The 25,457-nt window shown below is 51.7% G+C and overlaps 5 protein-coding genes and 1 pseudogene across 5 annotated transcripts; 2 read left to right on the top strand and 4 right to left on the bottom strand.

Annotated features, from left to right (window-relative positions):
- Nucleotides 1-3,220: 3,220 nt before the first annotated feature.
- Nucleotides 3,221-5,549, bottom strand: SAPIO_CDS7610 (uncharacterized protein; the record flags this gene model as incomplete). The annotated part of the gene is made up of 5 exons (XM_016789440.1): nucleotides 3,221-3,299; nucleotides 3,394-3,550; nucleotides 3,601-4,417; nucleotides 4,728-4,845; nucleotides 5,443-5,549. 5 exons carry the CDS (start codon nucleotides 5,547-5,549, stop codon nucleotides 3,221-3,223), a joined length of 1,278 nt encoding a protein of 425 aa, XP_016641267.1.
- Nucleotides 5,550-6,773: 1,224 nt separating this feature from the next.
- On the top strand, nucleotides 6,774-7,346 carry SAPIO_CDS7609 (annotated as a pseudogene; the record flags this gene model as incomplete).
- Nucleotides 7,347-7,721: 375 nt separating this feature from the next.
- On the bottom strand, nucleotides 7,722-9,001 carry SAPIO_CDS7608 (uncharacterized protein; the record flags this gene model as incomplete). The annotated part of the gene is made up of 4 exons (XM_016789439.1): nucleotides 7,722-7,903; nucleotides 7,981-8,056; nucleotides 8,136-8,758; nucleotides 8,830-9,001. The coding sequence occupies 4 exons, from the start codon at nucleotides 8,999-9,001 to the stop codon at nucleotides 7,722-7,724; spliced, it is 1,053 nt and encodes a 350-aa protein (XP_016641266.1).
- A 2,000-nt stretch (nucleotides 9,002-11,001) lies between these two features.
- On the bottom strand, nucleotides 11,002-11,910 carry SAPIO_CDS7607 (uncharacterized protein; the record flags this gene model as incomplete). Its single annotated transcript, XM_016789438.1, has 3 exons — nucleotides 11,002-11,578; nucleotides 11,653-11,670; nucleotides 11,732-11,910. 3 exons carry the CDS (start codon nucleotides 11,908-11,910, stop codon nucleotides 11,002-11,004), a joined length of 774 nt encoding a protein of 257 aa, XP_016641265.1.
- Nucleotides 11,911-12,402: 492 nt separating this feature from the next.
- Nucleotides 12,403-13,793, top strand: SAPIO_CDS7606 (GPI mannosyltransferase 1; the record flags this gene model as incomplete). The annotated part of the gene is made up of 3 exons (XM_016789437.1): nucleotides 12,403-13,115; nucleotides 13,175-13,454; nucleotides 13,509-13,793. 3 exons carry the CDS (start codon nucleotides 12,403-12,405, stop codon nucleotides 13,791-13,793), a joined length of 1,278 nt encoding a protein of 425 aa, XP_016641264.1.
- Nucleotides 13,794-14,793: 1,000 nt separating this feature from the next.
- On the bottom strand, nucleotides 14,794-16,708 carry SAPIO_CDS7605 (Uncharacterized protein; the record flags this gene model as incomplete). The annotated part of the gene is made up of 2 exons (XM_016789436.1): nucleotides 14,794-15,053; nucleotides 15,145-16,708. The coding sequence occupies 2 exons, from the start codon at nucleotides 16,706-16,708 to the stop codon at nucleotides 14,794-14,796; spliced, it is 1,824 nt and encodes a 607-aa protein (XP_016641263.1).
- Nucleotides 16,709-25,457: the final 8,749 nt, after the last annotated feature.

Raw genomic sequence — 25,457 nt, 5'->3', positions numbered from 1 at the left:
GTGGTGGTGTGCAAACTGGTGGATGTCTGGATGTTGTGGATGTGTGTGGTGGTGTGTCTGTGTGGTTGCACGGCACATTTTAAAGTCCCCGCGTTTCTCGCCGAGGCCGAGACTAATTTACCCTGCGCCCTTCCTTTTTTGTTCGAGGAGTGTTCCACGGCCGGAATATCATTCGGGGCCCTGGTTTGCGCATGTGGCTGTCAATGGTCATTTTTTTCCCTCCCTCAAATCTTTCTTGGATGATATTTCTTTTTATTATTTTTATTTATGAGGCAGTGAGGCAGTGTATCCGTAATTATTATTGATGGAATCTAGTTTGTACCGTTTGTGATTTAAGGTGTCAGCCCGCATCGGCTGGGTATATCTCAACTCTCGACTCTCCTGTGGCATGAGGCCATGGACGGATGGCATTAGAGACGCTCCTAGTCGTTTCCGGATGTCTGGGTCTCTCCCCGGATGTAAAACTCCACCGCTTCTGTGTCTCCTCCTGTCCCCTCTTCCTTCCTTTCCTTCTCTTACCAAGACTCACTCGACGTGTATCTTTGTGGATACTTCGTAGGGTACCTCGGTACTCTCTGTCCATCGTTGCTTCGTCATAAACCAGACTCTTGAGGGTACAATTGTATTGGAGGGAAGGTGGAGGAGTCCAATGTATTATTGTACACCTTGGGGGTGGGGTCCTTGGACTTCTGACTCGCACACCCCCCTGCCACACTCACAACCCACACACAACACACGCAAAGCTGATTGGGGGGTGGGGTGTGATAAAGAAAGTTGGAAAGTGAAAGTGGGTGTTGAGGAGACTCGCGGAGACCACCAAAAAAATATGGAGTATCACGACGATCCTGTGGGTTTTTATCCATTTTTTCCGTTTGCCCGGCGTTGAGGATGGGGTTTATAGTCTGGAACTTGCAAGTAGATTGTTTATTGAGAATCACCCCATCCAGACCTTTTTTATCCCCCATCTCCACAGATCGTGGATCTGGGGAGTCAATCGGACGCCCTTCAGTGAGGATGTAGTTGTATGTCTGTGAGTATACAGGGAGGGCAAGTAAGGCTCATCATATGGAATGATTCCCTGATGCCAAGCCTGCTAGAAGTGATGCCGATTAGACTGTAGCGTGCCACGCGAGGTTGACTGCCGGCCGAACTCCTGCGCCTCGAGCTCAGGTCGAGTCTAGTCCAAAGGAAAGATCCTATCCATGCGGCCGATCTCTGTTCGAGCTTCGGCAGTCATGTTCAGCTTTGAAGCCCTACACGGCGCTCTAGTAGTGTAGTGTGTTGGATTTCTCCAAACTCCCCCAACTGCTGTAATCTTGAATCAGCCTTAGTGTGTGGAAAAGCCCCACGGTATCCCTGCTCCCCTTTGTCCTAGCCTCTGGAGCTAACCTAGCCTTTGGACCCGCCTGCTTCGTATGAGATCGAGTGGGTTGTAAACTCCACCAGTGTACAGGATTTTGTTAGCGTGCTTGAACCTTATACGTACGAAATTCGAATTTCAAGACTGCGGACGAGAACCTCATCTCCTAATTGGGACAGCGGGGCCGTTACAGGACTGCTTCTCTCTCCCTCCCCCTCTCTCTCTCCCCCGCCGGGCATACAGGAGATCTTATCACGTTGGAAAGGAAATCACACGCCCTTACTTCGTAGGTGTTACTAACTGCCTTTCGTTTTCCTCGCGCCCCCGATGCTTTTCCCTTTGTACCCAAGGACCCCATGGATGCGATATCAACGGTTACTCGGCATGTCAGTAGCTGATGTAGGTGTGTTATACTGAAGTGAGCCCTCTCTGTTAAACCTTTACCGTGCTAGTCTAAACTCCCGTCGTTGCGTATACCTAGACCTAGACACAGATGGGTGGAAGGTGGGGGGAGAGGAAGGTGACTGATGCCGTCTACCCATCTCGCGGTCTAGAGGGTTCTGACGAGGACACCCGCGACGTTTGGAGGGAAACCCGGCCTCTTCCTAGCAATTGTCCGAGCCGGTGGAAGGGATATTCTTCATATCTCTAACCCATCAGACTTCCCGAGACAGCTCCCTCCCAAGGGATCTATCGTACTACCTACGTGGTTTTGCAGGCAATCGCTTCACAGAAGCAAAGATTGCGGAAGAGTGCCTCTACTCAGTCTCAGACATGCCCTGGCCATTGCCTGGGAATTGCCATTACGAACGTTATGGTCGCTATTGAACGAGCCTCTAACCCTCTCGGGCCTCTCTGCGCGCATGGCTCTGTCGGACCCAGTAGTTCAGTGCCAATATTGCAATGCCCTTATACCTCTGGCCGGGGCAAGTAGTGTTTGGAAAAAGGCGTATACGATCGACAGTTCCCTCTGATTTCCAATGATGGCGTGACAATTCGAGAAGCCGAATGTACGTAATAGTTGTGTGGCCGGAGCCTCGGTGGGCGGGCGTGTTGTTACTTGTGCCGAGATTCGAGGCCAACTTCTCATACTCTTATGTTCGTTATTCTGTAGTACACCAGTATTTCTGGCTAGATTTGAGTCTTGGTCAAGATCTCCTCGTCAAGATCACTCAGCCGGCCGCGGCGGCGTCCATTGCCGTCGTGGTGAACATGTTGAGATTCTGCCGTTGCGACGGCTTCTTTCAACGCGACTCACCCACTTATTCTCCGTCACAGTATCAAGCAACCATGGTCCATTGCTGACTCGGACGGCAAACATGCAAGTAGAGGCTGTTAAATGCGGGAAGATAGACAACTTGCTTCATTGTTCAAGCATTCCACTGTCCCTGACGCTTCGGTTCCGGATAGATCGGATCTGGGGGAAATGCAAAACCCGGGAATCTGAATCCAGGATCTCAACCTGCATCCGTCTTGGGGTGTGATATTGGCCTCGTGGCATAGATCTGCCGCCTTGTTATTAAGGAGGGTATCAGTTACTTCGTTGGTGTCTGTGTTATTCGTCTCTGTTCATTCAACTTGTAAATTGGCAGTATTTGATGCCGTGTTCCCGTCCTTGGGATTTTGACTGCCACCCTCGTGTATTGGATGGGTTGTCTTACACAAGAGAGGCATGGACACTCTGAAGTGTGAGCCATATCGATATCCAACGGGAAAACACAGCCGCGGTCAAGAAGGTCTTCATGAAATATATAGAAATTAGGTACAGTTTCGAGGTTCCTGTAGATTCAAGATGATGAGATGTCGCGACCTGTGGGCTACAACTTCCATGACGCATAAACTCTCCCATTCGTTTCAACATCAAGCTCCATACCATCCACCCGCCTGCCAGCACTGCGTCTCCTGAGCCTTATCCGTAGACGTGACGAATTCGGTTTCTCTGTAGAAGGGCCCTCAGAGTCAGCATCGCCAGCATCATCATCATGGCACATGACATGATAAGTTCCTGCCAGGGGGTTGATGGGAAAACATACGAGATTGTGACAACGGGCGTAGCCCAATGAGTAATGTAAGTCGCTCGAAGTTCTGTAACGCCCTTTCCCTTTATGACGGTTGTAAGGGTTAGGACCCCCGTATTGTCGCAGACAATCTCGGGGGGAACTTCGATGCGCTGCGTGGAAGTTGAGTAGGCTATGCGAGGTTAGTCCATCGCAGTTCATAGCAGCAAGAGATGAACTGACCTGTCTCCGTCACGGTCTTCGGAGATCTTGTGACAATGTGAGTAGAAGTGACAGTCTTGCGGTCATAGACGGTGCTAGTGAGAGCAGCGGCAGCAGCGACAGCTCTCTCGGCCACTTCGGGGACGGCTAGGGTCTCTGTTAGTTTATGCCTCTTCTTCTTTTGCTCTCGTTTTCCTTTATGTAGAACATTACCAGCGCTTTCAGTTTCCTGGGGCCCTCTTCCACGACCGCGGTCTCTGCCAGGGCCGCCTCCGCCTCCTCCTCCACCTCCTCCGCCGCCTCCTCGCCCACGACCATTTCCTCCTCCGCCACCACCCCTATTACCACCTCCTCTCCTCCCGCCTCCATCATTCCCTCCCTTGTTACCTCCTCCTCCACCTCCGCCTCCACGGTTTCCACCGCCGTTATTCCCGCCCCCATTGCCTCCACCATTACCCCCTCCGTTACCACCGCCTCTGTTCCCTCCTCCGTTGTTTCCCCCCCTGTTACCTCCTCCCCCATTATTTCCACCACCGCTCCCACCACCACCACGATTTCCTCCACCATTATTCCCATCCCTCCATCTCCAACCACCCTCATTCCACCAAGGCCTACACTCCCCACCACAATTATCGCCCGGCTTCGGCCCCGGCACGTTCGGCCTCTCATCCGGCCGCGGCCTCTGCCCGCCGCTGCCCGAGCCGCCCTCAGGGCAATGGCAGTATGCCCACGCGACCTGCGTCGTTCGAAAGTGCTCGGTCGACTCGTCCCTCGAGGACCACCGCTCGACGGTGGTGCTGATGACCGTGGTCTCTCCGTCGAGGTAGTTCGTTACGAGCTGTGTGGATTGGGCGCAGTGGGTTGTTACTGGGGGGATCTCGACGTAGCGGGTTACGGTTTGCCAGGTTGTTTCGGTTTTGGCTTGGCAAAAAAAAAAAAGAGAACGGTGTGTGTTAGTGAGATTTTTATTTTTCATGGAGAATTAGGGAAAAGGAAAAGGGACGGAGTGGGGGTACTCTTGGCCCGGGGGGTTGATGTTATCTCAACGGTCACGGTTGGCGTTACCTGTGTGATGTATCGTGTCAGAAGCGCGAGGAGGAGAGGAGGGAAGTGAAAGGGGAGAGAGGGGGATGATATACGGTGACGACAGTCTTCTCTGGAGCTGTTGGATTAAGTTGGAACTTGCGTTGGAAGGAGATATCGAGGTCCTCGCCCTGGATAATGATGGTCCACTCGCCCGAGGCCATGTCGGAGTAGGCAATCTCACTTTTCGAAAAGAGGGTGTTAGCTCTTGTTGCAATGTTTCCAAATAGACTTGCGGGTTGTTGAAGAACGGTGAATACCATGTCGATCTCTGCCCAACCTCAACCTCGCCGCTATCAAGCACGGAGCAATCATACTCCTCTCCATCAGGTCCAACTAGAATGGGTGTAATTTCGTCACTCTCGCATTCTAGTCTCTGTCAGTGTCCTATTCCCATCTACTTTGTTTGGGGGATTGGGGGGGGGGGTTTTCGGGGTTCCCAACCTCTGAACTCGGAGAGGAAACTAAAGCTTTCATCCGACATGTCATCGATAAAGTAGGATCCTGCATTCGTGTAGTCTAACCCCAGACATACGCAGGCTGCCTTTGCCCTGGCAGCTAGAAGAGCAAGGCCAAGAAGAACGCTCAGCAAGGCCGTCATGGTTTACTGAAGCTTTCCGGGAACCGCGATACAATACGTAACAAGTGGGGAATGAAAAGAAGGGTATTACTGTGCACGATAGCTTCGTACTACACTCTCAGTTTATATAAAACAAGGGGCTGATATCTATTTATGGGTCGTCCATCAAGATACTGCCTCAGCACACAAAAGAGACTAACCCGGCTCTAAACTCATTACCAACACGAGGATCAACGGTGTCGAGGGGCGCTTTCCAAGCCTCTGGGCAAGGATAAAGAGTACTTGGGGAATCTGAAATTAAGAACATTACCCGGGATTCCCTAAAAATAGAGCCAGGCCAAATATGCTCAACTTCGCGTTTAAATGATGCGATGGCTTTCATGGACAGAGAGGAAACAAGGTAAATAAATCACTTCATATTCATATATTCAAATGACCGACATCCAGCCCCTCGGTCCGGACAAAAAGACCACCGTCCGCACCCCTTCGGCAATGGAAATATTTACCCTCTCCTGAGCGAAGGCTACGAAGCAGAAGTAAGAAAGGAAATCCCCAAGCTGCCAATCATCCACCCCACATTTCGAAAGAATGCCGGCAAGTCTCTTCGTAGGAAATAGACGGAGAATTTTAAGGGATGCCGATGGTGGTTAATGAAGAACGTATATGCCGAGAACCCGCGCTGCCAGGGATTTTGAGCGGGTTTGCTCGATGCGGATTCGTCCCTGGATTCTGGGGTGGTGGAGCTCAATATGGCTAATATGTCACTTCGAGCCAGGACAGGAGCGGTATCGATAGAATAAATAGTGGTGATCGAGGTGGGAGGGGATATCAGATGGGCGTTCATGGCCGAGGATGGATCGTTCGTTCTGTCGGCATCGGTTACGGAGCGAGGGAGATCGGTGGTGTGCAGATTGGTGGTAGCATCAGATATTCGGCAAAGGGCACATAAAACGTGCTATGTAGGACGGGTATGGGAAGGGCTTAAGGGTCGGGAACTCATCATCGGTGCTCCCAGATGATTCCCGATCATGAATCAACAGACTTCAAGACCGGGCTATGATGGAGTCGAGATTCAAAGCCGAGCTATGAGAGAAGGATTTTTGTCCCTGCCCTTGGTCCAAGATGTCTTCGGAGCCTCATATTCCTTTGATCCAACATGTTTCGCGTCGATTTAATCACCACTCTCGCTCTACTTACCGTAATTTAGTCCGTTCCATTGATTCTTGTGGCGTTGGTCTTTTCTGTAGGATGGAGCGAAGGCTGAGAAGAACCAACACAGCGTAGCATTGCAGCCTGCCCGCAAGCTCGAATTGAATGTATTGTGGTCCGAGCAGCCCATCCTCAATCTGCTATGTGAAAGATGTCAATGATTGATCTATTGTGACAGAGAGGCTAATGCGAGTCTTTCCCCCATTCGAAGATGTCATCTACATCGTAGGGCCAATCATCTGTATTCCACGTTTACAGCCTCCAAGCTATTAAGCAGGACTTCAAGCATTCCTCATTCTCCTTCTCAATCGAAGCCGGCAACATGTTCAACTGGCTCCTATTCTCCTCCACCATCTTTTCCACTCTCCTATTCCGCCTTCTTCGCATCATCTGGACAAGCCATGCCGAGCAAGCGACCCTCCCAGACGTGCATCAATATGCAGGCCAGCCAATCTTCTGGCCACTCACCACCGCCTGCTTCGCCTGGTGGATTGTCCTTCTCATCCCCGGAGGCGGACAATCCAACGACCCGGATTGGAAATCCCTCGAATGCGAACAGCCCCCGCAACCCCGGCAAAGCTTCCCCAAATGGATGGAACCACACCTGGCGTCTCGTGAGCGCGTGATCGCGGCCCTCTTCGTCGGTCTCGTCATGGCAGTGCCCATATGTCTTGATGCGTACTGGGTGCTGGTCACCAGTTGGCGTGTCTGCGTGGTCGGGTTCTATCTCTGGCCCGGCTGGTCGGAGATTCCGTTTTATTTACACGGCTATTATCTTGGTGCCCTTACGACGGTGGCGATGGCGACTTGCGTGGTGTGGATTATCTTTGGGATGTTGGTTGTATTCCATTTCGTGTTCACGATGGGAGTTTTGCTACGGTTGATACGGGCTTGACGGTGCAAGGGGTCGATGCGTTGTTGCGTCTCGGCTCGACTGAGACTGAGACGGAACCGACTAGTGGAGGATAAAGTCCTACTGTCGTCCTCTCAAGAGACTCGGAAGTCGCCATATTATTGTTTTGCAATCCTCACTAGACTGCGTAGAGTTAACATTTAACACCAAACAAACTTCATACAATTCTCGATACACCATCACGTCCCTCCCTCCCTACTCTCCTCCATTACGAAAATTCCCCGAATCAAGAATGTAAACAGCAGAGGGTATAAACAAAAGAAGAAAAGAAAAACCGCCAAACAATGGTATGAAAATGCTCCCATCATCAGTCATGCACTTCATAAGGCATTCTCCATTGTCTCTCCTCCTCTTTCATCAGAACAAGCCAAGGCACTTAAACTTGAGCAGATCGCCCTCGACAATCTCCTTCTCCTTGGCCAACAGCTCGGGCATGTCCCAATTGGCGTTGATGAAGCGGCCGGCGAGCCAGGTGGGTCGCTTGCTGGTGAGGTAGACGATGGAGTCGCTGGGGAGTTCTTCCTTGTCGCAGAGGTATTCTGCCTTTCTGTTAGCTAATACGTGTCTCCGAGTTGCAGAGCGTAGAATGGAGGAGAATCCAGGGATAAGCACTTACGGTGGAAGTCCTCGGGCATGTTTCTTGCGAGGGGAGTGTCAATACCTCCTGGATGGACTGAGAACGCAAGGAAGTCCTATCCAGCCAGAAAAAAAAAGTTAGAAAAAGCCTCCCCCGGAACTACGAAATATCCAAGGGGGAGAAGTAAAACTCACCTCCTTCGCATACCCAACCGAAAGAAACTCCGCCGCCCTACACAAAATCATCTTCGAAATCCCATACGCCTCCGCTCCCCCATCGGGGTACAACGCCCCAATACTCGAAATATTCACCACCGTCTTATCCCCACCCTTCAACATGACCGGCAACAACGCCCTCGTAATCTTCGCCGCCCCGATGACGCTCACCTCGATGGTATACTCCCAATCCTCCCTCCTCGCCACCCCCAGGGGCTCGAAACAGTCCTCGGCCATGAACCCGGCGTTATTCACCAACACGTCCAACCGGCCCCACTTCTCCTCGACCTCCTTCGCCGCCGCATCGACCTGCGCCTGGTCCGTCACGTCGAGGCGCAGCTCGAGGACTTCGGGGACGACGGTGCGGCCCGCTGCGGCGGCGGCGGCGCGGATCTCGGCGGCGACGTGGGCGCTGGCGGAGGGGTCGCGTGAGCAGAGGGCGAGGTGGGTGGCGCCGGCTTTGGCGTAGCTGAGGAGGATGGCGCGGCCGATGCCGCGGTTGGAGCCGGTGACGAGGACGGCTTTGCCGGTGCAGTCGGATTGGGTGATGGGGTCAATTTCGGGGTAGGTGTCGTGGTGGAGCTTGCTTGTGAAGGTGAAGACTGTCATGAGGTTAGAAGGGGGAGGGCGGATCTTTTGGGAAGGGGGGGTGGGGAGAAAGGGGTCTGCGTACTCTTTGGGGAGGGAAGAACGTATCGGCCGTCTTTGGAGAGAGTTTTGGTTTCTTGCTGCGGCTGGGTCGAGTCTGGTGTAGATGGGCCTGGGGAAGCAGGGGCTTGTTTAGCGGGTGGAGCTTCCCTTGCACCCTTTTTAGATTTTTTGACTTTGGAAATGATGGAGCCCATGGTGAGGGAGCGTCTTCGCGACTAATAAAACTGGAAAATGACAGCAAAACGACCAAGATAGCAAGCTTTACGAATGGTGAGACTAGAAGGAGTAGAAGGAGAGAAGAGAAAGCCAGGAATCAGAAAGGGAAACCGGGAAGCTCAACTGGTTATACCCTCCCCATCTATCCAAGGGTCCCAAAAGGGCCAAGCAAGACCAGCATTCCCAAAGCTAGCTTCATGCTTCGCAACCCATCTAAACCCCCTCCCCCGACCTCGTGCAGCTCCACCACGAAGACCACCGAACGAATTCAGAAATCCTACCTCGAGCTATGCCTATCCCGGTTCTATCCACCCACAGCTAACCCCGCCCCGAAGACACCGCCAGCCGGGGTTCCGTCCACTTGGCCCTATGTTCGTACCACTACACTACGAAGTTGGTGTGGTGCTCACGTCTCTAGAGCTCTTCGCCGTCTGTCAGAGCCTGAGCTTAACGCCCATAGGTTGGAGCCGAGGCAATAAAGAAGACAGCTCGCATGCAGCTAAGAAGTTAGTGTAGTGCAGTGTACGGAGTAGTGTAGTGTACACTACACAAGCACGAAGTAAACCAGCAGCGGAGTGCAATCCCCCGGAAAGCTGGCTAGGCCATTCTCAAAGTGGGTGGAGCAGGGATCTAACCGTTTCCTGTCTTCTTCTCAACCCCCACTTCTCCCGCCATCTCATGCCACATGCTGCAACCGTCCTGTCCAAGTGCTCGGCGACCAGCCACCCATGCCTTCGGGATCGGTGGGGAGGGGGGAATGGCATGTTTTGCTATTTGTTTTCTTTTCCTTGGTGGCGGCGGGTGCGGCGTTCTTGACACAGCTTGATTGAAATTGATTGATCGAGGACTACCAAGTATAAACTTAGCAATCGAGAGGGTCTATTTTCGGAATAAATCCAACGATCAATTTCGAGACTGTTGCCCTTTGTAAAGAGGACGAATTTGCTCTCTTAAGCTCTGCACCCAAGAGTCAGAACTGATGCAATGGATGCAAGCCACCAGATCCGGAACCAGTCCCTGGTTGGCAGTTGCATGGGCAAGACCCCTCTTCCTTTTCCTTGGTCCTCGTCCCACCTTCATCTTGCATTTTTCTTCATATTGTAACCTACCTAGCAATCACACTATTCCATCTAGGGCCTTGGAGCAACCCTTCCGGTGCACGATTCGAGTTGCCTACTGCACATCTACATATCCTTCGGATGAAGCAATTGATATGACTTGACATGCTCATCACTCGTCACACGAAGGGAGTGAGCACGTACTCGCCCCCACCTGAAGCCGGGAAGCCAAAGCGGGAGATCAACCAGGGAAAAGACACTAGCAGCTTACCCTGGAGCGTCAACCGCATGGATTCACCAAGGGTCAGTTTCCGCCAAAAAGAGGGGAGCGGCCCGTAGCGAAGTGAACAATTCCGCCCATTTTTTTTCGTCGGAGATCCGCGATTGCCGGGGGTCCCTGTAATAAACTTACAAAACTGTTCGTCTCAATCGTACGAGGTATGCGAAGAAGGCTCTGGCCGGGTTCGTGTTGCTGCGTCTATGGATATTGATCAATTCCTTCGGAATATGATTTTTAGGACCCTGCTTTTTTCCGTCAGTTTACGACGTGACCTCCACCAAAGTCGACTACGCTACTGAGTACAACCTTGGTGGACTGTAGTTTAGAAGCTTGCATGTTTTCGTCATGGTTTGACGGCCCATCCTCCAATTTGGGACATGGACGCTACGTAAATTCTGAATTCGTACGAAGTAATCTGGAGGCTTAAACGGATCCGGCAGGTCTCGACGTCAAGCCCCTGCGTCATTGAATGAATGCATGGGATTATCATAATTCATATTTCTCCTCCACAAAACCAACGAGGTCTCCCTCGCAGACCATTCGGAATGCCTCGAACCCAAATACCGGCAGCACGACTGGACTCCAAAGTAGCATCACCACCAATCCCCCCAATTTCCCAGCCCCCAAACCACCACCCACCTCACTCCCGTCCCCCAAAGTCCTCCTCCACATCCGCATCTGGCATCCATCCCTCCTCGTGCTCCCCCCGTTGAATAACAAGCCTATACCCCAAAACCTCCACCTTCCTCACACTAGCCCTCATAGCCTCCAACTTCATCCCAAAAGCTTTCTCCCCCAACTTCGGCAACGTCTCAAACGCACACCCCAACTCCTGGATATCATTCAACACGCTCCTTCCCTTCGGACTCTCCTCCTCCGCCAACAGCACGCCCTTGGCCCTCGACTTGGCCGTCGCGAACCGCATCATCTCGCCGAAGAGGTCGAACACGCCGTACACGTAGTCCTTCTCCGTGAGCTCGACGCCGCAGGGGACGGCGGCGCGGGCGTCGGTGAGGGAGAGGAGGGTTTGCGTGCGGAGGTAGTGCGAGAATGTGAGGGCTTCGACGAGTTCTTCGAGGCAGGGGAGGTAGTAGCGGTAGCGGTAGAGGCCGGTGATGTCGGCGGCGATGGGGGAGAGGGACTTTTGGATGTCGGCGAGGCGGGTGGTGACTTCTTTTTGGATTGAAGGGTTGGGGTCTTGGTTTATGGCATTGGATCTGAGTGGAAAGGGAGAGTTAGTGAGGGAGGGCCTGGGATATATTCCAGGTTACTTTTTCTTCTGTTTGCATACCGATGAAGAGCGAATATGCTAGAGACAGAGCGGTTAGTTATATATATAAAATGAAATTCCAAAGCTGAGAAAATCTCACATCTTCTTGCTGTGGGCCGTAACATCTCTGGAGGCCTTGACAATCCTCTCCTTTCGATCATAGTGCTCATCAAGCTCCGCCCGGAAGCCCTCAAAGAGCGAGGTGAATCTTCCCTGAGGCTGGGTTGTTGACGTTGAGGGCACCACCACCTGGCCTGAATGGTTGCGCTTAACACCCATTATGAGATGGTGAGGAGTTCAGTTAGGTAGGTAGGAGAAGAAAAAGCAGTCAAACAATAGGATGTAATGAACCAATTGCACTCTGGGTTGGGCTGTGTGACGAAGTATTGGTTTACGCCTTGGATCTTTTGATGATCCTTGGTGGGGGATGGTGGGGGATGGTGATTGAGCTCTTGCTGAGATGAGAGCTTCAGTGTTTGTGTCACGTGACTTCGTGGTAATTCACGTAATTGATTTATCAATTACTGGAGCACAAGCCCAAACACGCGCTTCCCTCATTAAACATGAAATCATCTCAGGCTTCATATTCCTGTCTTCAGTAAGGGGAGCTTCTCACCCTCATCGAGTGTCTGATTTACGAACAACCTCGGTGGCCTACCACACCCCGAAGTCTCTTCAAGCAATGAAGAGCTCGGTTCTCCAATAACCAGGTTTCCACCATTCCCTTTCCCCTGACCCGAAAATTCATCAGGTCATCCATCATCATCCACCATGTCCCTCCTCACACTCATCTCCCGCCCGGGACCCCTCTTCACTCTCGCCCTCCTTCTCCGCCTAACCCTCTTCTTCTACGGCCTCTTCCAAGATGCCCACTCCCCCGTCAAATACACAGACATCGACTACCTCGTCTTCACCGACGCCTCCCGCTTCGTCGCCAACCACTCCTCCCCCTATGATCGCGAAACCTACCGCTACACCCCTCTCCTGGCATGGCTTCTCCTCCCCACGGCCACCTGGTTCTTCTCCTTCGGCAAGCTCGTCTTCGCAGCCGCGGACCTCCTCGCCGGATGGCTCCTCGCGCGCATCCTCATCGACGGGAGTCCTCGCATGGAGGCGGGCAGGGCGTATAGGTTCGCGGCTATTTGGTTGCTGAATCCCATGGTGGCTACGATTAGTACGAGGGGGAGCTCCGAGGGCTTGTTGGGCGTGTTGACGGCGGCGTTGCTTTGGGCTGTGTGTAAGAGGCGGGTGGTGCTTGCGGCGGTCGTGTTGGGCGTGGGCGTGCATTTTAAGATTTATCCGTTTATCTATGCGCCTGCTAGCGTTTGGTGGATGGACGACGAGAGGATGGGGAGGGCTGTGCCGAATCGGGCGGGCCAGTCGCTGTTTATGAGGATTCTTCACTTTATCAACCCCGATCGAGTGAAGTTTGCTATCATCAGCTTTGCGACATTCATGGGCCTCAATTTCCTCATGTACTCAATGTACGTCTCTCTCTATCTCCATTTCCAACTCTCCAAATCAAAACTAACAGACCCTCCAGGTACGGCACCCCCTTCATCATCCACACCTACCTCCACCACGTCTCCCGCATCGACCACCGCCACAACTTCAGCCCCTACAACATCCTCCTCTACCTCTCCTCCTCCCGCCCGGCCTCCTCGACCCCTAACCCCCTCGCCATCGAATCCCTCGCCTTCCTCCCTCAGCTCCTCCTCTCTGCCGTTCTCATCCCCCTCGTCGTCGCCAAGCAAAACCTCGCCACCTCCATGATGGCCCAGACTTTCGCTTTCGTAACGTTTAACAAGGTCTGCACCAGCCAGGTAAGTCATGTTTCTCACCCTTCCCCCATGGCAATGCTAACATAAAATTTTTAGTACTTCCTTTGGTACCTCATCTTCCTCCCCCTCTACCTCCCCTCCTCAACCTTCCTCTCCACCCCCTCCCTCGGCCTCTCCGCCCTCGCCGCCTGGATCCTGCCCCAAGCCATCTGGCTCCAGCAGGCCTACCAGCTCGAGTTCCTCGGCCTGCCCACCTTCACCCCGGGGCTCTGGGGCGCCTCGCTCGCTTTCTTCCTCGTCAATTGCTGGATCTTGGGCATCGTCATCTGGGATGGGGCTGTGGGGCCTAACACTGCTGGGCAGCGTATCAAGAAGGCGTGATTTCGACGAGAGAAATATTGTTTTGCAAGGACAGAAGACTACTTTTTGGGGCTTTCTGGGGTATAGTATCTGGTGGTGTTCTGCGCATTTCCACGGCATCTTTTGTAATAATAATAATAATAGACTTGATAGATGGTATTTCCTAGTTATCAGGACATATTTGCAGTTGCTATACTGCATCGGTATTAGGGGTATGGTCAAGGGATATACAGACTCTTATGCATGAATGAAGATGCTACAGGAAGAGGATCTAAGAGTGTAATCTCTCATGAACGAACACTGACTGTTAAGAGCCACAACCACACTCGCACCATAACCACAAATAAAGACATGTCTCCTCAAGATCAAACATTTAAATTTTATCCTTGTGCAGCCATGACCTTGTTCATCAAGATGGAAACCACCACAGGACCAAGACTACCAAATTTCTCAATAAACAGCAGACCTATAGCTGGATTTAATCCCACCACAAACTCCATCCCCTTTCGTTGATGCGTAGGAACTGGCCCATTTTATCATGTGTGAAAACAAAGGAGGCGTATCTTCTGCTCTTATCAAAGAGCAGGAATAGTCCTCAGGGCACACTGGGCCAGACAGATAAATCGGAGAGAGTGTAAAATGAAAAAAAAAAAAAAAAAAAAAAAAAAAAAAAGTGACAATAAAAGCACAAACTGCCGTTCCGTTGGGGTATGATTGCGTCCCATAACTTGGTGAGATATGTCTCTCCTTCATCTCACCTTTGCCTTTCCCTTTTATATGTTTCCACCCAAACGCCGTAGTCATAATATGTTTAGAGAAGACGCAAGAAAGAAAAACAAAACAATCATAATCGAGTAAACCGCGATGCCGAACGCAATACCTGGGGGAGTCGGGTATCTTATAACCGATAAATGGGCCAACAGTGCCGTCCCCGCAATCGTAAAGTGGCCTTCGAAGCCGATTGTTATCGGTTAGGCCATATGAAACCGGGATATAAGCTTCGGTTCCAAGGAGTTCATGATCAAGCATTGAGGGCGGGAATTTGAATGATCCGATAACTCGAAATCTTGAGCGACCGAACCCTGAGGCGGTTTCCCTGCGTGCTAACATAGAGCCTACCATCCTTATTCCACGCGAGATCGCCAAAGTTCTCGGTCAGCTCTTCGTACTGCGCCATAGGCCGTACACGACCCAACTCTCGAAGAAGGGCCTCGCTCCAAACACCAGTGCACTTGCCGTCCCTCATGAGGAAATACGGGTTAAGGGGAGGTACTGCGGACTCTGGAGGGAGAACAAAAACTATTAATAAATTATACAATAAGGCGAAAGGAAAAAGAAAAGGAAAAGAATAAACATCGGGCAAGGAACATACCAAGATCAACGTATCGAATACGCAGGAACTGAAGAGCCGTGAGAACATCCATCGATCTTATCGCCGCAAGCACCAAGGCTTCAAAATTCTGAATAAACAGAATATCGAAGATACCAGTCCCGGAGCTGTGAAGATCCGAGGTCCGGCAGATGTTCTTGACCGTTAGGTCAATCGACTTGAGTCGCGTCAGGCGAGGATTCGTCTTCAAAGCCGCCGCCTCAAAGAAGGACCGGCAGATGCGGCCGGTGTAGGACAGGTGTTCGAGCGAAGGCGTCGCCTCAGCAAGCTTCCTGCAAAAGTCCACTTGGTTTGCAACCTTCAGGGCGTAGGTGGGGGTGGACATTTCCCGTCGGTAGTCCGCCTCGAGGAACAGGCTCAGATGGGTAACGTGAGAAGGGATGTTAGGCAAGAATCTCGCCATGGACAGGTAGCTCTTAGACTTTGGTCGGCTATACGATCCATGCCACTCAACGAGGTTCGGGAAGGATGTCATGATGAAGGAGAAATCAACGTCATCACGAAGGAGGTTCCATTGCCCTTTCGTCACTAGGGTCCGTACATTCAACAGGCTAGGCGTTGTCTTGGTTATGATTTCGTTCCGATGTGCGGGCTCGTTCCGCACCTTTGGTGCCTTCCTGCGCTCACCACCTTCGAGAGTGAGAACCGAGACACCTGGAAGCATGACTCGCATAAAGTCAAACACTTGGCGTAGACAAGCATTGTTATAGGGAAGCTTGTAGTTCGCTGCAGTAGCAAGGCCGTCCTCGCGAGCCGCCGAGACCGTGGGTGTCGAATTCGCGTCCGCTGCGGACTGGCCACGCCGGGGTTGGAATACGGGGAACCAAACCTCCAGGTGCTTGATGTAGGGTACAAGGTGGGGATGATCTAGGAAGAAGTTGGCCACCTCGACGAGGGAGTCCTGGGTACCCTGTATCTTGATATGCCTGTAGAGGCGGCTCTGGATCAGCGGCCGCCAGATTTGGCTCACGAGAGCCAGCTGCGATATCTCCTTGCGGCGAGAGTAGCGATGGAGCGTGCCCCACGGCTTCGTCACACAAGCCAAGTCTACGGAGCTCTTAGATTGGGGAGAAACCCTGAACCCGAAGAGGTGGTCGAGGATCGCTTCGTGGATTTCAGTAGGTAGACTATTGAGGGTCACGGCGGTGGGTGCATGGCTCAGTTGATCCGGTGCTAAAGCCAGGAGCGACGAGGCGTCGGGGGAGAAGGCGTACGCATCGTCAAGGTCGGTATCGTGGCAGAGAAGAGGGAGAGGCTCGGTACGGAGGAAAGGGGTGCTGCTGGGTCGCACAGGAGGGACAAAGTCGGCAGATTTAGGCTGGTCAAGCGGGGGGCTAGGAGGACCCGGAGAGACGGGGTTCGAGGAGATGCTATGGTTGTTCGCGGAAGTGTTGACGATTGACGTCAACTCATCGACGGGGCTCGTCCTAAAGGCATCCTCCGACTTGGTATCAATCTGGTGGTGAGGAAAAACGGGAGATCTGGGCGGTGAGTAGTTGAAGACATGATCTCCATCCTCATCGGTAATCAGGGACCTAATGTCCATGGCGTTACGGTGATGGTGTGGAAAGTTCCCGCCAGAAGGAGGAGTGCTCGGAAAAAACAAGGCGGCAAGCGCAAGGCTGGGCTGCTTCAACGTTGAAGAGAAACCGTAGGGAGCGGCCAAGTTCGCATGGCACTGGCACGTGTCGAGGTTCGTATGTGTGTAGACCAACCGTCGATCGTCAGCCGTAGGAACGGGCAGAGATTGGGAGACCAGCCTATGAGGAAAAGGTGTCGGAGAGAATAATGGTCAACGTCTGCAGAGAATTGGGCCGCAAAATTCTGCTCGTCTCGTTCGTTTTTTTTGCGGGTGTTGCCGAATGGGCAGGACAAGCAGACGAATCGAGAGACGCAGGGCGGTGCCTTCCGTTTCGGAGCGGAAAGAGGGAGGGACTGGAGGGACTGGAGGGGGAAACGCAGAAAGCGCAACGGTTTGTTGGCAAAAGAAAGTTTCGATTGGGCTATCCCAGAGAGCGGGGGACAACGAATCGAGATGTAGTTCCAAACCAGCGTCGATCGTCGTTCTGTATCCCTCGAATTGGCTCAGGAAGAAAAGAAAAAAATGAAAGAAAAATAAGAACGAGGGACTTGGGGAAACAGGAAAAGTCTTCGGACGACTCAGAAAGTAGACGGATCGTGGAAGGCGCAGGCAAGGCGCATGGAGCACGGGAAAAGCCTTATTTTGGTCGTTCTTGCTTTTTGCGTCTTAATGTCCTAATGTCCTAAGTTCGGCGTGGTGGCTCCTTCCAATAATTGCTTTTGCCCCTCTTTCGCTGCGGATAGGGATGGAAGGCGCGATCGGCGGGATTGATTGTGTACGGAGAAGGACGAGGAAATTCGAGGTCGGCGCAAAGTTATCAAGTCGCGTGCTCAAGGCTGGAAGGGAGAAGAGGAATATTGCCAACTGTACCCTTGGGAGGCGCCTTATCGAGATGGCCCCGAGCCTGACGGTTTGGGGGGAACACCAACCGCCTGCAAGAGTCACTCAAAGATGGCGAGAGAGGGGGCTCATTTGGCGGAACAGTCTCTCATCATTACTCTGAGCATGCGCTTGTACAAGTAAGGGGCAAGAGAAATTTGGGGTAATAATATCGATCTATTATCTCCTGAGAGGCGGGGACTATTGGCTGGTACAAGTATACAGCTGAAATCGGAATTTACAACGCCGCCTCGTCAAGCGCTATCTACTTTACAGTTTGTCTGGTGGAGACGAGCCCGCGTTACCGCGTAAATTGGCTGCTTCTCTTTTGTGGGTACTCGGCGCATGTACAGTTGGCTAGCGGCAATTCTACACTAGGTACATGAAGAGGACAAGGATGTCGAGGATATGAATAGTAACACTGTGCAGTCGCCACGACATCAGAGAAAAGAAACGTGGGAATTATCTCCTCGATCCGATCCCCCGCACTGTGAGAACGCCTTAGAAAAGTACTTTCAACGTTGAAATTGGACACCACAGATTGATCAATTTGATCTGCAATCTTGGGAAGGGGAAGAAGCCACCAAAAATCGGATGGGCGGAATTAATGTCCTGCCACTGGGAGAGCCTCAGTGAAATTGATCATTGAATGCTGACCCTTCTGCGCAAAGGCGCAGCCTCGCCACGACGTAATAAAACAATGCCTCACTCAACAACCCCGTTCCTCGAGCTTGAGACCGCTCAATCTTTTTTCCCCCAACTATTGCCCCGCCGATCTTCACTTCCAATATTGCCGGTCCTCGAATCTCCTGGAGCTCTCTGACTTGTGATTAGATCACAGCGGTTTTGCCCAAACGTTTCACTCCTTATCATCTCGATTATCTTCATTTCACGAGGTGTTCATGGTATATATGCGACCTGTCTTGGAAGACGAGACACACCAAATTTGGATATCCACGATCAGGGATATCTATCCCAGTTGGGCAAACACAGCGAGCCCGCTCGCTATGGAAACGACCATTAATACTCCAGCCTCAACTCCTCACAAGGCGTGGCCTCGGGAGCATTCATCATTGATCTTTGTCAAGCTTCTAGAGCACTGCTAAGTCCACGTGAATGAAGAACCCAGAAGCCTGGGCACCAGGTCTGCAACTCATCCTCATTAACCAATTGTCTCCCCGACGTTCCATTTACCTTCCGGAGCAAGATCACAGCATGGCGTATATGGACAGTTAGCCGGTGGATATACCTCTGGCGATAGCTCCGATTCCTTTTCTCCGCCGCATTCCGCCTAGTGGCACCATTCTTCAACGAGAAGCAGAAGAGACCCGTTCTTGAGAGCTTTTCAATGACCATCCAGGACTGTTTCAGAGCTGACGCAGATAGTAGTCTAGACCGGCAAGTTTGGGGTCTCTCACCGTGTGATACCGCGAGTGCAAGGCCTCGAAAGCATACGTCATGATAAATGTTATTCGCAACGAGGGCCTCAAGAACTTTCAATACCTCGTATGCATCAGCATGACTAGGGCTACCCGTCCATCAAGGGACCGTGAAGCTTTGGGGGTTGCGAGTGCAACAGAGGGGACACGCTCTGAATGGGCCAAGACGCACTGACAGACCCCATCGTTGTGGGCACCATATCATACTTCATCCAAGCCAAGGACTCGGCAGTATGGAAGTGTTTCTTCTGGATATCTCGGCATCATTCGTTAATCGGCATTGTCCGCGATAAACAATGTGCAGTTGAGAATCGCGCAACACTCAGTGGGCGAAGGGTCAAACCTATCTAAGTGGAGGCGGCGAGGAATTCAGGAGCTAATAAAGGAATCATGATCAACTCGCCAAGAATGAAGAAAAAAAAAATAAAACCAGGACATGATAGTGAGGCCGTATAGCTTTGAAACAATACGGCTTAGACATGTGTTAGCGGGAGGATGAAGAACTCTATCCAAGACAAGCAGCGACTGATCCCAGAATCTATAGATAAAAACCTCCTCTCGTGAGCCGAGATGGCGAGTAGATCAACAACAAGAATCTGGAGAAGAACATCTGATAACATCACTTCTCACGGTTTCCCGGCATCTTGCTTCCTTGGGGGATTCACATTTGACCACATACTGAGATTTTAAGAGAGGTCCCCTTTCCCGCTTTTCTTCTCCCAAGATGTTGCCATTGTAATAAGGATGATGACGATAGTTGGACACCGAAGTGGATGGTGTGTGGGGTTCTCGGTTCCTTTTAAAACGTTTGAGGCATCGGTAGATCTTGCTTCTCCCTCAGACGATCAACGCTGGCTCCTGCTTCATCCAGCGTCTCGTCTTCAGGGTCCGCTCTCGAGCCTGACGCCCAGACGATATGGCGGGGTTTCCTATTAGAAGAAAAATAAGGGATCGAAGGCCTGTTGGTCTCTGGCAAGAAGCCAGGATGTGCTAAGTTTGAATACACTTTTTAACCCCTTGGACTTACTTACAGTCATCAATCCGACTTGATGTTGAGTGTGGAAATCGACGACGAAATAAGAAAAGAAGAACTTAGCAACACAACTGCCATGCAATTCGGTTGATCGTAAGGCTCCATTGATTTGTGCATATCGCAAGCGGCATAGCCGTCGACGCGCTTAATCGGGGCTGTACCTCGCCATCGATTCGTTTGATTTAGGGCCAGATTCACGAATTGCCCAGCGGTGATGACCAGAGGAGCGGCGAAGCGAGCGGTAAACCTTGGTGGCGGCATCCACGGAATCTCTGCTGGGGATCACCCCCGATCGTTTTTCCACTCGCCGCAGCCGGGCGAGACTGACCAACTCCGCTCAATCGCAGAGGCCACGCAATTTCATGGCATGACGGAGGATTCCCTCCCATCTTCCTTGCCACGGTCGTTTCTTTCGTGGTGCCTGTAGCAATAAAAAAAAACTTGTTTCTTCGTATGCTTGCACGCTCCAGAAGCGAAAGTAACACGACATTCGTGGGCGTTTTGGCGGTCACATTTGTCGTTTCACGATCCTCCCCTCGCCCCGTTCCAAGCAATGTTCTTGTCCAATCCTGTGGGGAGAAACACGTAGACGCCAAGGACCAATGGAAACACGTCCACACTCACACGGGCAAGGAGACACGAGCAGGGAGGGGCTGTAAGGCTTGGGGTCTCTCGGCAAAAGTTTTTCCTGCGCTCCTGCGCTGAACATGCATTCGGTGTGAGGCTTCGTTAGCCTCAAGGATTTCCCAGGTTTGGATGGCCCCTGGATCTGTGTACGGTTGCGAGCGCCAAGCAACAGAGAGAATAAGCGACCGTCTGGCCGGCTGAGCTAGGCAAGAAACTATCCAAAGTGTTGATCTCGGTTGGCTCGCCATCGACGCTTCAAGACCGCATATGGTTCGTACATACTTCGTAGACTTCGTAGTCCTTGCCCCCAACGTGGCGATGTTCGATATTTTCTTTGATCCCTTTTCGATACGATGTGCCGAGTCATACCGTTACGCTCATCTCACAAAGTCGGCCCTTGTCGAGTCAAACAACGGAGCACTGGGGTAAGAGTCGATTTCACGTCCGTCGCAAGTTCTGAACGATGACACCGTAAACTGTAACCTAATCGCAAGTCCTCTACAACATTACGCCCGTGTTTCGTCAGAAAGATCTTGCAATATAGCTTACTCCGATGCAAGTCTATCTTCAGCTCGACCTCCCGCACCCTTTGACAAGTTTCTTGCATCGGTTGGCGGATAATTAACACGATTCTTACATTTCAGCCACAGCTCGTCGAGGCACGGACTTGTCAGAAACGCGGGGAGTCATTTTCCGGGGCTGATGACGGCAATGAGGGCAGCATCAGACATTTCCTGCTCTTCCTGCTTCCCTCAAAGGCGGCCGGCGAGACCTACGTAATGAAGCAGAAGACGGGAAAATAACGTCGTGACATATGCAGTCTATCCCAGCTGTACGGGTCATCATACGCGGCTTCTGTGTCTGAGAGTTGGGGTGAGGAAAGGGAAGGAAAAAAAGACGGTTACGTTGTGTCGTCCTTGCGTTTGACTCCGCAAGTTTCGAAAGGGAGTGTTTGGATGATAGTCGCGGCGTGGCGCCAGATGGATTTCCAGAAGGGTTTCAGCGCAAGGACTCAAAGCTGGAGAAGATTGAGGCACAAACTTCGGATTGGCTTGCCAATTTTTTTTTTTTTTTCGCTCCTTCCTGTTTTGCTTGCTGCTGTGAATCTGCCATCGGATCTTGCTGCGTCTCAAGGAGCGCCCGTTGCCTTAGCTGCAAGCCATCCTTCGTGTGGCAGGACATCGGAGCCCAAGTTTTAGAATCCCGAGTTCTCAGCTACAGTAAAGGGGGGGGGGAAGAAACGAAGAGTGCTCTTCTTCCTCGTTGCCTCGCTTGGCGAGCACCTAAAAGCATAAAAAAGCACAGGTACGCAGGAGATCGAAAAGGCGCAGGCGACCAAGGTTCCCAGAGTTCCCACGATCTCCCTCGCCTTAACGAGGCCTTTAAACTTCGTCACCAACATTAATCCAGAAAAGCACCCAGAGCTGCAATGTACCTAGCCAATCAATTGGACCTGCTGCTTCACAGCCCATTCGCATGAATTAAGCCATGAGCATTAAGCGAGGCGCTGTCGCTCCCGTTGCCCGCTGCCAGTTCCACCCCTTCGTCCCCTGCTTGGAAGCCCATGTCCAAGTGCCAAGCAAGCCAAAGCCAGACCATGAAAATCCCCATTGAATCCAAGAGTCCAGGACCTTGGTGAGTGGCGGATCGTGCGCGGCGGATTGGTGGACACTAAACAGCGGACCGGGGCACAGAACCATCAACAACCACGGGCAAGATGGCGGAGTGGTTAACGCGTTGGCCTGCTACCAGTAGTGAGCCAATCCCTTCGGGGGCGTGAGTTCGAATCTCACTCTTGTCGGGTTATTTTTTGCTTCATTTTTTTTTCCTTTTGTTTTCTTTTCTTCTTCTTTTTCTTCCCTTTCCTTTTCCCTTTTCTTTTTTAAGTCACTTTTCTGGAACACATTAAACATTTCGTCGTCAGCTCTTGCATCAATTGATGGCTATTTTGAGATCGAGTGGTGTGGTAAGTGGGGAAGAGGCGACATCCTTTCATCATTTACACTTCACCTGAGGCTCTGTCGGATAATGCAAATCTAACTGTATTAAGCATGCGCCTTTAATATGGAAATAAACAATTCAATTGATGCAGGACCGGGAAAGCGAAGTTACGAGTTTACTTGCCGTTGTAATTTCTCGTATAAATAGAGTTGGATGTGTTACAGAACACCCGAAAATATCGAATCATAAAATGATGAGAAGAAGGCATTGGACTCTTGAGGATACCTGGTCGCAGGCGAGATGAAGGGGTCCGTTAGCAATGAAACATGGGGTCATTGGGCATCTCTATTCTCAACTTTGGAGAAATTGACGATCTGGCGCAACGGTAGCGTTCACTGCATTGCTTTAATTCACTTAATCTACAAGTACGAAGTAGTACTAGTGGGCCAATGGTCCAAGAAATACGACATCTCGGCATCTGAACTTGAGACGAAGTTGGGATTTGTTGACTTTACTGATGTGAGGTGGAAGTGATTGGAAGTTCTCAAGAGGCGGCCCGTTTATGGGTTAGATCCAGTCGAGTTGGGAGCTGGAAGAGCTGAACTGATTGGTAAATGAGGCTTCAAGTGCTAATTTCCTTCAAGGATTCGGAGATATTTCACATCATCTTAGATCATCCATCCCAGCTCCCAAGATCGTTTAGTTCCGACGCCTCCCTAAATCTCTCGGCCGGGACCAATTACGGCACGGAGAGGCTGTGTCGTCAATCACGAACCAGGGCAATCACGAATGTAAAGCCGAGCGGGGAACAGCCTTCTTAGACGAGCCTCACACAGACGAAGTACCACACACAAGCATAAGCAATGAAAACCTGATGGTGGGGGGAGGGGGCGGAGCGGAATGGAGGGAAGTAGGGAAGCGTCGGGGAAATATACAGACAAACTGCCAAGACACGCTCTTCTCCATAGATCAGCGAACCAAGGACCCAGAAGCCGATGATCAACGAGGCTTATATCGCAGATAGATAGAGTGTCAGCTCAGAGAGAGATGGGGGAATGCAAGGCTCGTGGCATTAAGATTAAACATGATTCAAGCCTTTGGCCGTCAAAGGAGCACCTCTGATGACGATATTCTGGTTCCATACGACAAGTCTGCTCTCGAAGATCTGCCCACAGCATTTATTTTAGTCTCTTCCTTTTCTCTGTGCATTGCGGATACGCACATTAACTTGCTGCAACTACCCTTCGACCTACCTTATTCGTCGAGGATGTTCCGCGTGGACGAACATTGCGGGATATTGCATTGTCCTTGGGGAGCAGCCTTTCATCTTGTAATGCGTCCGGTGGGGGATGAACAGCTCATCGGCTATCTCGGCGACAGAGCCCCCCCACTGCCCGTGAATCGAATGGGTGGATTTGAAGTCTCATCTGCTTGTCTGGACGTGGAGCCGCGATTTGTGATGGAACACGTTAAATCCAGCCGTATTACTTCGTACTGATCCAGCAAAATGTCGCCTCCCCCAGTCTGTCGTCGCAGCAAAAGCACCAGCAGAAGTTCTTCCTTCGTTGCAGTCGCCAAAGTCCCTTGTGCTCTCTGACGAAAGTACCAAGTAACATAACGCCCGAAATTTAGCCCTCTGCCATTTTGACCATTTCGACACAGCGCCTGTGTTTGAGGTTGAACAGGAGAATTTACCGGAAAGGTCAACCGACACGCCCCTGGAGTACGATCGTCAGGCCTTCAGAGCAATCTCCACCCTCTGATTGGCCCTTAGACGTCCCCACGACCCCTGGTCCGCCCCTTTCTCTTATCCTGCACGCCCCCCCTCTCCCCTCCGTTTCACCCCCCTCCTGTATCCTGTAACTGCCCTTAATTTTCCACGCCAGATCTTTTGTCCACTCAGCACTCAGTTTCCCCTGGAGAGTGACTTCGACACGTCCAACTTTTGACTGGACCCCGCCAAATAGAGACAAAACGTGCAAAGTCCAGACAAGACTTGACACGCCCCCCCAAAATCCCCACATTTGATGCCTCAATTTGTCCATCGAAAATCGTCATTGGCTTCCGATTTGATGTGTCCCTGCTCGATCTGTCTTGGCACCTCAAATGCATCAGAAAAGGGCAAAGAAAACAAGCCCTGACGTATCCTCTCCACGAACCGTTTGCTCGCTTACTGGTACCCAGCGAAACCTAGAAACGAATTTGAAGCTCTGGCTCCCCCCCGCCCTACATTCCTCATAGGCTTGCGCGGACATTACAAGGGCCAAAACCTATTCCTTTGGTACTTTCGAGGTTCATGCAGGGTTCACAGATGCGCCCATTCTCTTTTTCTAATCGTTACGCTAGGCGGCAAGTCGACTCTTCTTTCCTCTTTTTGGCCCCTCTTGATCCTTGACACCTGCCTCGTACCTGCGCGATGCGGAAGTATGAGCCGAAGTAAAAGGGACATGGGCCAGGCGAGGCTCTCCGCCAGTCGTGGGTATTCCTCGCAGCAGAGACGGTGAACATAAGGGTGAAAGAAATGAATGCTTAAACAGGACCAGTATTATCGGGATACGGATCTCGAAGACCGGGGGGTGACAGTAAAAGAGGTACACGAGAGGGCGATCCGGAATAAAAGAGCCAGATGGAGGGAAGTAATAGAAGAAGCAGTAACGCAGAAAACGGAGACCCAGAACAACACCCATGGGAGAGACCAGAGGTAGAGAGATCTGTCGCAGGGGCCGAACCAAGCATAACGTTGCCTACAGCCGTCACCCAATTGAACAGCCTCCTGCCTCGTGGGCCGGTACCC

Source organism: Scedosporium apiospermum (genome assembly GCF_000732125.1).
Source record: "Scedosporium apiospermum strain IHEM 14462 chromosome Unknown SEQ_SAPIO_0110, whole genome shotgun sequence".
Taxonomy (NCBI): Eukaryota; Fungi; Ascomycota; class Sordariomycetes; order Microascales; family Microascaceae; genus Scedosporium; species Scedosporium apiospermum.
This window is presented reverse-complemented; position numbering and strand designations above follow the sequence as displayed.